General features: G+C 36.6%; 2 protein-coding genes across 5 annotated transcripts; both read left to right on the top strand.

Annotated features, from left to right (window-relative positions):
- Positions 1 to 397: 397 nt before the first annotated feature.
- LOC135073167 (histidine--tRNA ligase, cytoplasmic) lies at positions 398 to 8281 on the top strand. Of its 4 annotated transcripts, none has more exons than XM_063967226.1 (9): positions 398 to 684; positions 789 to 1064; positions 1760 to 1972; positions 2203 to 2424; positions 2685 to 2891; positions 3099 to 3393; positions 3963 to 4063; positions 5044 to 5226; positions 6328 to 8281. In XM_063967226.1, exons 1-9 carry the CDS (start codon positions 592 to 594, stop codon positions 6562 to 6564), a joined length of 1827 nt encoding a protein of 608 aa, XP_063823296.1. In that variant the 5' UTR covers positions 398 to 591; the 3' UTR covers positions 6565 to 8281. The 4 variants fall into 4 exon arrangements, with proteins under 4 accessions (XP_063823296.1, XP_063823299.1, XP_063823298.1 ...); XM_063967228.1 differs by lacking the exon at positions 789 to 1064 and adding an exon at positions 1321 to 1481 and having other exon boundaries at positions 594 to 684; XM_063967227.1 differs by lacking the exon at positions 789 to 1064 and adding an exon at positions 1321 to 1487 and having other exon boundaries at positions 594 to 684.
- A 1615-nt stretch (positions 8282 to 9896) lies between these two features.
- LOC135073575 (uncharacterized) lies at positions 9897 to 11501 on the top strand. The gene has a single exon (XM_063967743.1). It carries the CDS (start codon positions 10010 to 10012, stop codon positions 11291 to 11293), a length of 1284 nt encoding a protein of 427 aa, XP_063823813.1. The 5' UTR covers positions 9897 to 10009; the 3' UTR covers positions 11294 to 11501.
- Positions 11502 to 15195: the final 3694 nt, after the last annotated feature.

The following is a 15195-nucleotide window of genomic DNA, read 5'->3' as shown; positions in this document are numbered from 1 at the left end:
AAATTCATGTTTAAATGCAGTTTATGACATAATTTTTAAATTTTCACTATTAATATTTTTTACTGAATAACCTGCAAAAGTTAATTATACAATTTCTGAAAAATCACCTAAAAGTAACCTTTTCATTAGTGTAACCTAAAAGTAACCAATGCAGTTCAAAAGTAACCTAAAAGGTTACAAAAGTAACCTTCTGGCAACACTGGTCATGAAGGAAAAATAAAAATCAGCTGTCAACTGTCAATTGAATTATTTTAACGTTTGTACGAAATTTACCCGTATGCACATTATTTTATCATATCATTGGCATAATTTATACTTTTTTAATATTACCGGTTTTGAGATTAAGAATAAATACTGCAACTGGGCATCACTAGTAACCTTAAAATGTTCTGTCATTTGTGACGTTTTACAGCTGGTTGGCTGCTGCATTCATTTCTTCAACGTGAATTTGAAAGGAATGAACGGTGTCGTAAGCTTAATCATACCTGCAATTACCCACAAAGCACTTTTACTTGCACGATAAACCTTGAAGTGGTAGTTACGGAGCGGCTGGCGTTAGAGATAGTTTGTTGCAAAAATTGTTAAAGGAATATGGCTGAGTCTCAAGAAAGTTTATTACAGAAAGTTAAAGATCAGGGAGATCTAGTTAGAAAATTGAAGGCTGCAAAGGAATCTAGCGAGAAGGTAAGGCACATGGATTAACACTACGAGTTTTAGACCTTCATTGAGGGTATGTTTCATTCAAATTGCATCATCTGTGTATAACCCTAATTTTTGAATACTTGTAGGCAAAGAAGACTAATATAGAATATAATCTTGAAGAGATCAACAAATGGCTGTACCAATACAGTTACATTTGTGGATATACTCCTACCACTAGCGATATACAACTTTTTAACTATCTCGAAAAACATTTAGTTTTTGAATCATATCAGTACATTAAGAGGTGGTGGTACCATATGCGGAGCTTCAGTGTCTCTGAAATATCGAAATTTCCAACAACTCGACCTCCAGCTATAATGCATAAAATACCAAAAGTCAATATTGATTCTCTGAATGAGCAGGTTTGTTGCGTTGAACTAACAGCGTTTGTAGCCACTTTGAATTGGCATGGTCGTAATTGTAGTTTTTATGCTGCACATTTTCTTTGGTACACCCCTCTTATTATGCTAAATGAAACTCCACATATGGTTCTTTCGTCACCACATTTTGTTTTCTGTACAATTTAGAAGGTAGGAAGATATTTATGCTGATGCCATCATTATTTGTGATATTAAAGTGATGATTTGTCTTTTTCCGGTAATAAATTATGAAAATCAGTGGTGACGAGGAATCATATTGTTGTAGTTGGATGAGGTAAATCAAGCATGTCTATAAAATTGCTGGGTTTTGCAAAAAAGTGTGCAACAGTGTTGTATTCACGCAACACTGTTCTCAACAGCAATTTTGCTAAAACTATTACGACATCATCTTGCTGTAAGGTAATGGTAATTATTTAGCGCAACTATTTATTGCCTTACAACAAAAACTGAAAGCTTTGCTGGTGTTACTAGATGTTTCAATCCTATAGAAATAAAGCTGAATTAGATGTAGTCAATGAAAAAAAATTATGTACCTACCCTACTATTTGATATTTCTTGTAAAAATGTGAACCATAGTTACATAGTTTGCTTCTGAATGTGAAATCAAAATTTATGTAGCCCTTGCTTATTGGGAACATAATTTTGAGAACAAATAAATATATTTTTAAATTTTATAGATCCAGCAAGAGGTAGCAAAATTACTGGCATTGAAAGCTGAGCTGGCATCGGACGATGCAGGTCCGCAAAAATTCACACTCAAGACTCCCAAAGGGACTCGTGACTACAATCCGCAGCAAATGACAATACGCAATAATGTGCTGCAGAAAATCATTGAAGTCTTCAAGAAACATGGTGCAGAATGCATTGATACACCTGTTTTTGAATTGAAGGTAAGTTGGAGTATACTTTTAGATTGATATCTTATTAGATTACTATTGACACATCATACAGATTTAGATATTGGTTTTCAATAAGAAACCCCACAGACAAGACAGACATCTGATAATTCTCAATTTTCAAACTTTTGGAATGAATAATCTACTTACTTGGAGCTCAAAATTCTACAGACAGGTACTTATTTTTAATTCTCTTATAAATAAATTGTACCTTAATTTTCCAGGAAGTGCTAACTGGCAAATATGGTGAGGATTCAAAATTGATTTACGATTTGAAAGACCAGGGAGGTGAAATCCTTTCCTTGCGTTATGACTTGACGGTGCCATTGGCACGGTATCTGGCTATGAGCAAGATCAGTACTCTGAAACGGTACCACATTGCCAAGGTGTACAGGCGAGACAACCCTGCTATGACCCGAGGGAGATACAGGGAATTTTACCAATGTGTAAGTAATACTTTTTGGTGATAAAATCTCAGTAAGGACAAATAGACAAATATAATATGGGCCGTAATTTCCAAGACCAGAAAAAAAGACAAATATTTCTTACTATGATTTTTTTCAAATATCAGATTATGGTCCAGTGCTACAGTCAACAGCATATCAAACTGTATATTTTAGTTGCAAAATAGCACTTATTACAACAAGATAGACGCCACTGTGTTAGCTTGATGTGCTGTTGTGCATACTTTATACTTTTTTTTCAGGATTTTGACATAGCCGGCCAGTATGACATTATGGTCCCAGATGCAGAGTGCCTCAAAGTGGTCACAGAGATTCTGGACTCTCTCGACATCGGCAAATACGTACTGAAAGTGAACCACAGACGGTTGCTCGACGGAATGTTTGAGGCCTGTGGGGTGCCTGATGACAAATTTAGGGCCGCATGTTCTGCTGTGGACAAGCTAGACAAGGTTTGTTTTGTCACCAATAAGTTTCACTGTTGTCACTATGCAATATCTTTGCGCAATGTCATTTTGAAATTTCACTTACACAACCAAGGACTTAGAATTGTAGTACTGTGCAGTGTTAGAATTTATAATTGTTATTCACAATTAAATCAATACTATGCAAATAAACTACAAAACTATTCTAAAGTATGACTACTCTTGTATTTACAGTCTCCATGGGAAGAAGTCAGGACAGAATTGATAAATGAGAAAGGAATAACCCCAGATGCAGCCGACAGAATCGGAAAGTATGTCCGCTTGAGTGGCAGCACCGAACTCATCGAGAAATTGCTCCAAGACCACACATTGACTGCAGCGAAGCCCTCCGTAGATGGATTGTGTGGCATTAAGATCCTGCTGGACTATTGTGAGATCTACGGCATTAAGAACAAAGTTGTCTTTGATTTGAGCTTGGCAAGAGGACTGGACTATTACACAGGAGTTATCTATGAAGCTGTATTGACAGGTAATTGACTCCACCAATCAATAAATTGACGAAAGTTAAATCGAGACTCCCATAGATTTTGTAGGGCAATACAAACTGATGACGTCATTATTTTGCCAACTCAATTGGCTAACTTTTTTTAGTTACAAAACAAACAAAAAACATAATTTACAGTTCATTAAGAGTAAGCGCACACCGTTGATTTGTATTTGGGCTGTTGATCAGTATGGGCATGTATGGGAGTGCGCACACTACGCCGATTCGATTTGGCCGATTCTTCATACAATTTGAAATCGGGCACAACTATCGGCCAACTAAAAATCAACGGTGTGCGCCTACTCTTAAAATGAATGAGTTTTTAAGACGTGAATGAAGTGTTTCTTAAAATAAGCTGTACTTTAGAATTATTGAAAAATTTACATAGATATTTTACATTAGTATGAGTGGAAGATTTCCTATTATTTTTATATAATACGTCACGCCAATTAAATACGTTAACGCAATCAAACCAGTTTGAGGTTTCACTGAAATTCATTGAAATCGATATTACTTGGCGATAATTATTTTGATAACCGTTTGTATCCTTTCAGAGCCCATTAAAATCGGCAATGAAGAGCAGTCCGTAGGCTCGATCGCCGGCGGCGGACGATACGATAACCTTGTCGGGATGTTTGATTCGAAGAACAAACAGGTACAATGGTCACAATATAATCTAAATATATAAAAGGAGAAACTGACTGACTGACTGACATATAAACGCACAGCCTAAACGGCTAAACGTAGGCACTTGAAATTTGGAAGGGACGTAGCTTAGGTACCGTAGAGGTGCACTAAGAAAGGAATTCCCGAAATTCCCACGGGAACGGGAATTAGCGGGAAAATCCTTTTGTATGAAAAATCTAAACCGCTTAAGTTAGACGCTTGAAATTTGGCATGCAGGTACCTTAGTAAAATTAAAGCTTAGTTACAACAGGATATTGCAAAATTCCCACGTGATCGGGAGGACACGCTGCGAGCACTAATTGGCTCCTGCCTTGAATGAAATGAATGTATGTTTGTGTAGAAAGTTTGATCTTGTTTTGCGTTACGTATGAGCTAACTGATCTGCTGTATTTATTCATAATAAATAAATAATTCGTACTATTTTTATCTTCTCAAAAGGCAACAAATGTTTAGTTTACTAAGGCCCGATTCGACCAAACTTTTATCGGAGAATAACTCCTGGAATAACTGGCACATTAACAGTTTCAGTATGGGAAATATGTCAAAACTTGATTTATTCTGAGATTAATACTTACTCTTATTTGGTCGAATCCACCTTAAATCATAATGAAAATTAGAATCATGAAAATAAATAACTTATAGGCTTTTTAATTCCATATTATTCATCTATTTACCTAGTGTGGTGACGGCAGAGTAGAATACATTTGTCACCAACCCCTACTCTTCCCGCGGGTGTCGTAAGAGGCGACTTAGGGACTACACATCAAACAGAATGGGCAGCAGCGCTCTCTGAAAAACATCAATCTTTTAAACTGCGATCTCCAACCCGCCTGTCAAGCGTGGAGATTATGGCAAAACCCTCCACTATAGTGGAGGAGGCTCATAGTCCAGCAGTGGACTGTAAAGGGCTGTTGATGATGATGATGATGATTTACCTTACGTTTTCAGGTGCCTTGCGTAGGTGTGAGTATAGGAGTAGAGCGCATCTTCTCTGTGATGGAAGCGAAACTCGCCGCGGGAGATATGCATGTGCGGACGAACGAAATCGAAGTTTACGTCATATCGGCGCAGAAAAACTTCCTCGAGGAAAGAATGAGGATCTGCAATGAACTCTGGAACGCAGGCATTAAGGTACAGTTTACATTGTCTAGTAATCGAGTTTGATGATTTAATTGTTCCGTGTATTGTCGTCTACACGTTCTATCAGAGTAAATACAAATGAGTAGGTCATCTTCATAGAAACGCCCGAGCGCGGTTTGTATGTGAGCGCGCACGCACACACTGACAAAATTTAGCGTGGATTAGCGGTGAGTTGCGCTGAATTTTGAATTTTCTATGAATATTTTTATTTACTCTGGTTCTATCTCTGTATAGAGAGTATAAAAAATTAGAAACAAATGAAAGTGTATCACGTCGCCTTGACCTCCTTTTTGCGAAAAATAGTAGGTCATGTGTCAATAAGGTCAAATCAATTATGAATCACACTAATTATATGTCTAGTACTTAACTCAGACAGTGCCTGATGTATGGGAGCGGCACGAGTGGGGTGACATTGACATATTATGACATGACGTCATCCTCTATAAAACAAGCAGATCTGAAGTCTCGCTGACGTTTGACGTCTCAAAAATTGACAGAGTTAAGCGCTAGCGTTTAAATTACTAACCCCCTTACTAATAAAACTTACACGCTCGTTGATCAGTGTTTTAAAGTGACGTTTAGTATGGAAATGTCATTTTAAAACAGTGATCAACAACTGTGTAACTTTTTATTAGTAAGGGGGTAAATATTTGTAATTGAGTATTTGACACCATTTACCAATACTGTACTTAAAAAGTTAATTGGTTTTCAATCAACCGTAAATTTAGTTTCACTTGCTTGTAAATAAATAAAAATTTAATCAATTGAATTGCCAAACTACGTTGATGTCATCATCTTGTATTGCCTCAAAATATTTTGAGAATCACGTTTTGACAGCTCATGAAAAGTCCACTATTCCAATTAGTAGGCATACTTTTCAAAATCAAGATGGTGTCAAGTACACTATTGATTTAAAAAAATAAATAACGAGGCATTTAAAATCTCCTTAAGAGCATTATTGTCAATTTTTAAGAACTAATTTAATTTTAATTTATATTTTAATCCCCATTCGTTTTAACTACACATCACAAATTCTAAAAAAAAGTGCACACCATCATTTTTTATTATTAAATTTCTCATTTCTCTCTCCAGGCTGAACAATCGTACAAGAAAAACCCTAAAATGCTCACACAGCTGCAGCATTGTGAAGAGTACGGCATTCCGCTCGCCGTCGTCTTGGGCGAGTCCGAACTCAAGCGAGGCGTCGTCAAGATACGGCACATCAAGTCGAGGTCCGAAGAAGAAATACCCCGCGGTAAACTCCTGGCAGAAATCACAGAGAGGATAGCTAACCTGGGCAAAATTGAGATGAACGGGAACGGGAAATAAAGTACTTAATTTTAATAGATGTAATGGTGGTACGAATGAAATCTAGTTGTCAATTCGAGTCAGTGTTTTGACCCTTTTCCTAAAAATTTGCATTAAGCCACCAGACCGGTGTAATGTAACACAAATTCTACGTGTGGACGGCACTACGAGCATTACACGTATGTGCTGCATACTATTTCCATTACACATCTATAATCCGGGTCTTTTCAAGGCAAGAATGAATAGGCACTTACAGGCAGGGCAGATATGTACCATCCTAGACTGGAATTAAACATTGTATGGCCTTCGAAGTTTTGTTACAAACTTATTCACAAATTAACGAGCGAAATTATGTAACACGCGCAGTGAATAGTGTGTGTGAATTATAATAAGGACTCTTGTGCTAACAATTAGTCGAAAATTCGTAGGATCTTTATATTGTTAGGAAAATTTGCGCCTGTATTTGTACCGTTCGAAAGAACATGCTTGATAAAATGTAAATCCAAAAGTCAATTTACTGACTCGAATTAGTAACTTGAGGCGAAATGATATCCTAACTGTTTACTCATTTCGGTTGGTGAGACTGAGTAAAAAGTGTTTTATTGCTACAAATTTAAATCTAAAGTTATGTGCACGTCAAAATTTATAATAAATGATAGAGCATTAAGTTTGGTACCGTTAGTTCCATAAATTAATGTAAAGTAACTCTAAACATAATTTGGGTATAAGTAAATGGATTGTAAGAATATTAAAAATTTTAAAAAATATTTTTGATAAGATTGAGTTTTGATGCAGACTTCCAAAATATTTTATCAAGCTTGCCGTGCATTCAATAACTTGAGGTAAAAACTAAGGCCCTTATTACTAAACTAAGCCTAAAACTCGGTTTAAGTCCTTAGATTAAATTCTATAAACGGTTGAAATTCAGTATTCAGAACAATCTAAGGACAGTTTTAGGCCTTCTTTCGTAATACGGGTCTAGCACAGGGATGGATATGTATGTCAAAAGATTTCATTGCCACAAACAAGCCTCTAGGGTATTATTATGTATTTATGTGTAAACTACAATGGTATACTAAACAAACCAGTGATCAGATATTTTGTGATGCTGTTATGTCCTACAAGCATGTACAAAATTTTGTGATTCCGAGATTAATTTAATGATTTTATTCGATAACGTTGCATGACGAGACTCAATGATATACGAGATTCCCGTTTTCACCATCAATCCCTAATTTTAAAGTGACCCATATGAAAACAAAATTCCTGTTATGTGTTACCATAGGGGTCACTTAAAAATTAGGGATTGATGGTGAAAACGGGCATCAGTCAGCCATAGTTCGTGACATCCAAAGTAGCCAAAAGTTCGCCATGTCTTTGTTACAATAAATTTAAATAAGGTCATCTTTTTAGCCACTTTGGGTGTCACCAACTCTTTGACGCCGACTGTATCGTCTTTGGGAATATTATTAATTTATTAAATTACTTGTTTAATATAAGTATTTGTGATAAGAATTAAGAACTATGGGTTAATAATTTAATGACTTATAACTACTATGGTCTTATCATCAATTTTCATATTTGTATTTTCTACTGTTTCAAATAGGTTCATCCGTAGTATTTATTTAGTTAAACTAAATTTCACTCATTGGCGTCAAAGACGGAATTTGTATATGTGTGCATTATAATTTGTATGTTATCATTAATTTCTATGTCGATTAAAGTTTTATGATACAGATAGCGCGTTCTTATTAATGTAGATTATGTTCATATCCATAACGTTTACCCTTTGAAGATTTAACTAATAAGCTATGTATACTATTCGAAATTTAGCCATCGAAGCCGAATAGTAAATAGGGCTTTTCATAAAACCATATAGGTAAAACAACAAATACGACTCGTAATCATATTCCTTTAAACAACTGTAGCGGTGCTGTTTTGCTTTACATATAAAAAGAACAATAATACCACCACACCACATGCCACAATCAAATGAGAACGATGTTTATTATCCGTGCTCCGGGTACTGATAACTGATACATTTGCGTTACGCCACGTTGGTTTTGGTATTTCCCAAACATACCTCGTAGTTCGTTCGTCTCAAAGTTCGTAAATTATACCTAATAGATAAAATATTTGGCTTTAGGAGCTTCAACTATGTAGTAGAATATTCATAAATGCCAAGTTAAAAATGCGTATTATTCGAACGCTATGTTATTTTTCTTTACGTTCCGTCCGTGGACAGTCGACGCGTTAACGTAATTAACGAATTCGTCATACGCTGATACGCATTACCCACTAATTAGGTATATACTAACTTAATTAAGACATTAATCACGGTCTAAACGGAACTGAACAAAAAAGGAAGAATTCCTTAATAGTCGTAACTGCGTAAAACCTGCCTGTTAGGCCTAACTCGATTTTTTTTTACCTAGAGTTAACGACTGTGAACGATTCATGTTCCTCAAAGCAATTCTACTAAAAGTTTGTAAGGAGGATGTATGGATGTTTGTTACTCTTTTACGCAAAAAATTCTGAACGGGTTTTGACGAAACTACAGTAGGTAGGTATACCTATTCTTGTTGTAGATACATCAGAATAACTTAAATGCTATTCAATACGAACCCAAGAAATGTCAGTGTTGGTGAGATGGAGGTAGAAGAAATAGGAATATGTATTACTTACCTTTTTGTAATGAAGCACGAATGAGTAAGTACGCTCTGCATCTTACCCAAATTCGTGATACCTTTTTGCTATTTTCGATCAACATTTCTCAGTCTCCTCGTATGCTCCTTTTGGAAAAGAGGACTTTTCCAATTGACATGCCCTATAAAGCCTATAGTGCTCTTGTCTTAAGTTCATGATGGATGCAAACAATTGAGTATTGACTCGGTATTAATGCAGTCAGTTTAAGCAGGTACCTACCCATTACTTATTTTGTATTCAAACTACTGATGCATGAAACCATTGATAAGTTCCAGTTACAGAAGGCCAGATCTTTGATTGTTTAGCACCAATGTAGTAATTAAATAGACAATGAAAAGGCTATAGTAAAATTGCTAGGGCCGTTTCTGCCCTTATAATAATTTTCCGTTCTCACGTGCAGATTATATTTCGCATCTCACAATAAATGTCGAGCTGGTTTCCGAGTATAGTGACAAATAACTACAATAATATCAATGACCTTACGTCAACGTCCCCGACTGGGTTCTATTGACCTCGGCCGCCGGGTCCCAAGCACGTCCGCGGTGCGCGCTTCTGTTCCAATAATGTCATGTCATGGACGTTGTTTTGGATTCTCATTGTTCCCGTCAACAGCCTTACTTGTTCCTGTCATTGTGCATGATACACCGTGAAGTCCAACACGATTTTCATCAATATAAAACTATTTATGCGGACCGTCTCCCGCCTATTGAGTATCCAATCGTCCGTCTAGCAAGACATCTGGCAGCAGCACTGTGATGAGATGATTCCTCGGCATAAAAAGTATTTTTGCTTGACAATCAGTGTATTTTTGTTTGTTTCGGGTGTCAGTGCATCAGTGATAAAGGAAGCCTTAGAAGATCACCTGAAGGATGTCGCACATAAGGAAGGCGCGGAATCGGTCAAGCATGATAAGCAGAGAGGCGAAAAAATCCATCAAATTGAAAGCCAAGTGAACGACAGCCACAAGAACCAGTACGCTAAAGCTACAGATGAAGGAAAATATCTGAAGAAAGACCATGACTCGAAGTCTGCCTCGGAAAGTGATGCCTATGAAGGATACAATGCTCAGCAAGACAAAGCCGAGGACAGCCAAGCAGGTGGTTACAAACGAGGACATAAAAAGGGACATCATAAACAAGGTTTCCAGAACTCTTATCACAAAGATGAGTCCTCTAATAAGAGCACATTCTTTGATGACTTCAATGATGAAGGTGACCAGGCAGCGTATAATAGTCGTTTAAATAGCCACGACAACCAGGGAGGCAGGAGATATAAAGGAGCTCACAATAACGGGCAAGAACATGTGAGAGACAATTATTATGGCGGAGGTTACAATAGGCAAGGAGATAATGGTGTTAAGCACGTCGGTCATCAAGATTATGGTAAAAAGTATTATCTGAATGATGATGAACATTACAACAAATACAAGAATGGTCATGATAAATATAATAGAGATCGATACTATGATAGGCAAGAGCATCGGGCACCTCCTCCAGTTCATCATGACCCAGGATGGAAAGGTTGGGAGAGGGACCCTGGATGGAATCAGCGAGGTTGGGAGAGAGATCCCGGATGGGAGAGGGACCCAGGGTGGCAGAGGGATCCTGGGTGGCAGAGGGATCCAGGGTGGGAGAGAGACCCAGGATGGCAAAGGGACCCGGGATGGGGCAGAGACTACGGCGGTCCTGGATATTATGATGATCATGGCATTCGTCATGACGGTGGTTATGGATATGGCCCGCACCACGGATATGGATACGGATATGATGAATCTCGAACTAGTCCAGTGGCTGAAATACCTAAAAATGCTCCAGTCGTTGCCCAAAGAAAACAAACTATTACTATTTATGAAGATCCAAGATATGACGGCAAAGATAAGGGACAGTTGAGGCGTGAAGAAGGGGACTATCTCCAGTTAGAATTTAAACCTAGCACTCATCGTTATGCTAGTTACGACAATACTTATTATAGTGCTCCAACAAAAGATAGAGCCATGGAATCAAGTAAAATTAATAGGCTCGTTTATAACTACAGGCGACAGTAATTTATGTAATTTTTAGACTAATATTAAGTTTGTTTTGCAAATTATAAATTAAAATGCTTTCCCAGGGATACTCATTAATTTATTTTTCTTTGTAATAGATTCTATAACTACTTACATGTAAGTACATGATTGTGATTTTTTTTGGTATTTTTATCAAACAGATTTATTTTATCCCAAGCTCATAAAGTTTTTTCAAGGCGTTGCATTAAAACTGTAACACGAAATGTGAAAATTATGTAAATAAAGACTATTTCACTGGAACGTGGAAAATTATTTCTTCCTTTTCCGAGATTCTGCGACAAATATTTAATATTCCTGTAGGTATTATCGAATATCTTGATATTGCATATTTGCCGATACCCAGTGAGTCGTGCAAGTCAAATACAGGTGCTTTGAAGGCAAGATTCCTGGGGGCAGTTGCTCAGTGACGGACGGACGGTCAGTCGGGCGGCATATTTCAATATAGAGACGCTTCGGACCGTGACGCGGCGATGGGTGTTCATCGTGCAAAATCATGTCATCCGAAAAAAGGTAGGTATACCTATGCTACTCGGCCCTCAGACGGAAAATACTGATGGCTATTTCAATAGTCGATGGTATTTTAGTTTTATTTGCTTATCATGACAATATAAAAATAGGAATGATCCATGTAACACACTGTAGAAACTTCGAGTAAGTAGGTATGTACCTAGATTGTGAAGGCAATAAAAAAGGTAGGTATGAGAGAAAAGGTAAAAAAACATTTAAATCTATGTTTTAAGAATGGAACTTAAAAATGAGCTTGAAGTAGTGACCATCATTTAATACCAAAAGTAGGCCTAACTGTGGCAGCTTTAACTAAGTAGTTGCCTGTAGATGCAAAAGACAGAGCCGCACAAATAATAGGCCGTTTACCTCTCCGTTACCCGATGACATCACAATTTGCTCACAGCGGCGTGAAGCGACGGAATTCGCAAAACTCCTGGGTGTCTTTGACGATAACTCCACCAAGTTTCCGAATTAACCCGCTTTATTACCCTTTCCGCTTTAATTAAAAGACATCGTTGTTGAGCCACTACCCACTCGTAGATATTTTTCAGTGCTTTTATTTGTAATTTAAATTTTGCAACCCTTCGCTGTGGTTCCGCTTTGGGGGAATAAACTAATTTAAACGCTAAGCTCCCGGCAAAGTCTCTTTTATAATATGTATGGTCTGGGCAACATTTTAAAATTGGATTAGCCGCATCCGTACTCATACAGCCATTGTTTTCGAATTTTTATTAGTCAGATTCCTTTTTCATTGTTTTAAAAATTACCCGGACAAGAAATACTCGTATACAAAGAATATCTTGACTCTTAAAAACCACTTTAGGTTGTTTGGAAACCAATATTTTTGAAATAGTACCTACAAAGTGTAATTGAACTCGTGAATAAACATGAGTGGTGTCAGACAAAAGTTTAGTGGATATGAATATTACCAGCCAATCTGCAATTTTAAAAATATCCAGACCACTCGTCGCGGAATGGATAGAGTCGCGTCACTTGACGCTGAATTAATCAATGAGTTGAACGAGTTAGTTTGCATAAACCCTTTGAAGATCCTACTTTAGTTAGAGGTGTGATATACCCAATTTGAAAAACAATTAGGTTGTATGAATTCTTTTGATACGTTGTTATGGTAAAGGGACTGATTTAATAACTGGCGCCCAACGTGGGGGACACGGAACACGGTTTAAAGTCTCTTATATTAAAACTGAGTTACGTTTTCATACAAATTGATTTAATTATTTTATCATAGGGACTGTCAAATTGTACAGAACCAACGCCGCTTCACATTGAATGTTAGAGCAAAAGAAGAAAACACCGTTTGAATAAAACAAACTGGCTATAAGAACAACCGTTAAAAGAAAAGGCAAAGGAGAATAAAATTTGTCGAGAAGCTGATTACAGAGTTCTAATCACTGGGCCTTCTTTATTGTACTTCTAACGACTTAACTAAGGGCACTAAAGCAATTTCAAAATGGCACCCGAATAACACGCCAATAATCGTTAGCAGCGATTGGAAAACAAAACTGTGATTATAGGGTATTATCTGGAGATCCCCCGTCCCTTACCCTCGTTTCGTCTAATGTATGTCTGTCTCATTTGTCTCGGAGGGGATGGACGAGATAGTGACATTACTTTAACGAACTTTCGATGGTCCGTTGCAGGATGGGGTTCGAAAGATCTCTGGACTAAAACCGATTAGTTTCAAAGGGATAGAAGAATTCTCTATTTAATTGCAAATTATTTTCAGTCCTACTTACATAAGAAAATGAAATAAAGCTGGGAGATTTTTAAATATTTTACTAGAATATAAAAGTCAAAGCTCTCAATTTAGTAAATTGCAAAAGTAAAATGTACTTCAATCTAGTAGATTTTTAGGTCTTCACGGGACAAAGCTAAACATTTCTTTGAATTTAGCAAACAATTCAAATTGGCTAATAATAAAAAAGAGTTGTTTAGTTCTTCAAAGGGAAACCATACTACAAAAAGAATCCTGTCAATTGCCTTGCTTTCATTCTTTAGATGATTTTGCAAGCTTTGTAAGAAAATTTCTAAGAATTTTAAATATTATTAACGGTATTTTATTCAGTAATTTCTTGCTGAAACAAGAGGTATTTTAAGTCGGGTACTAACGAGAAATTATTTTATAAAATTAAATGTTCGAAGAATAATTTATCCATTTACCTGTCAGTAACGTAGGTACTATTTAAGTTGTGAGCCTAACTATGAAAACAAAGTAGTTTATTATTAAAATGGTACTGATTGCGTTTATTGGTATTGTCTTTCATGATTTATGTACTTTTTAATGTGTCCGAAACACTTTTCATAGCATTTTATCCACTAAACTTGAAGCACCTCCAATCTCCAAAGCATGGTTTTTGACCGCACCGACAGTTGCTTCTGGCTACATAAATCGCTGTTCACGCATTTAATTTTAATATATGGGTACCAAAAGAAGTGTTTAGATTCCAAGCAAGAATTTTGTAGCGTTGGACCTGTTTATTTCATATTTTGAGTGTTCAACAAATAGTCAGTTGTTTGACGAGACGTGTAAAAGCTCACATTTTCGTCACGAATGGCGATTCGACTATGCTGGTCAGTTTCCCATAATAAACTGAAGACTTTTGGAAAAAAAGTGGCTGTTTACTATTAAGAATTAACCATTCTAAATTTCTCTAGTGACATTTCTGTCATATAATCGGATATTTCGGAAAAATAGGCGTCCGTAAGTTTCAAAGAGTTCCGGGCGCATGGGACTTTTGTTGGAATTGGTTCATCTTAAAACACCTTCCTAGTCGACAGCTGTTTATTTTCAGGATGATTATACATAGATCCTTAATTCGTCAACTGTCACAATTTTAAAAACGGCTTTTAAAGCTTTTTAAACGTATTTATCAAACATTTCCAAGGACTAAACGACACAAGCGTCCTATTGAGCGATTGAAAAATTTTGTGACATCCAGCGAGAAAAAAACGTATTAAGGCCGGGTAACAGAGAAAATGGCGAAAATGAGGTTTTCATTTTTCATTTTTGAGGTACTAAACAGTAAAATAAAAGGCTAAGATTTTTTTTGGGCATAGTTGAGGATATTTTCTAGGGCTATTAACGGATGGAAACACGATTTGATGAAGTTGACTCGATAGAATAAATTCCCAAAGTTACCTCTATTCGTTTTCTAATTATGGTTTTATTTTTAAAATAAGCGATTTGAGATTCTGAATCTTTTACTAAACTAAAGTTCAGAAATAACTTGAGGGCTTTTAACGGATGAAATTTTTATATTGCGTCTTATTTAGTTACTATGTTAAAAAATGTGGAAAAAATCGCCCATGACGGCTTGGACAATCTCAATCAGTCGCGCGGTGGCGCTTACGGA

Source organism: Ostrinia nubilalis, chromosome 7 (assembly GCF_963855985.1).
Source record: "Ostrinia nubilalis chromosome 7, ilOstNubi1.1, whole genome shotgun sequence".
Lineage (NCBI taxonomy): Eukaryota > Metazoa > Arthropoda > Insecta > Lepidoptera > Crambidae > Ostrinia > Ostrinia nubilalis.
This window is presented reverse-complemented; position numbering and strand designations above follow the sequence as displayed.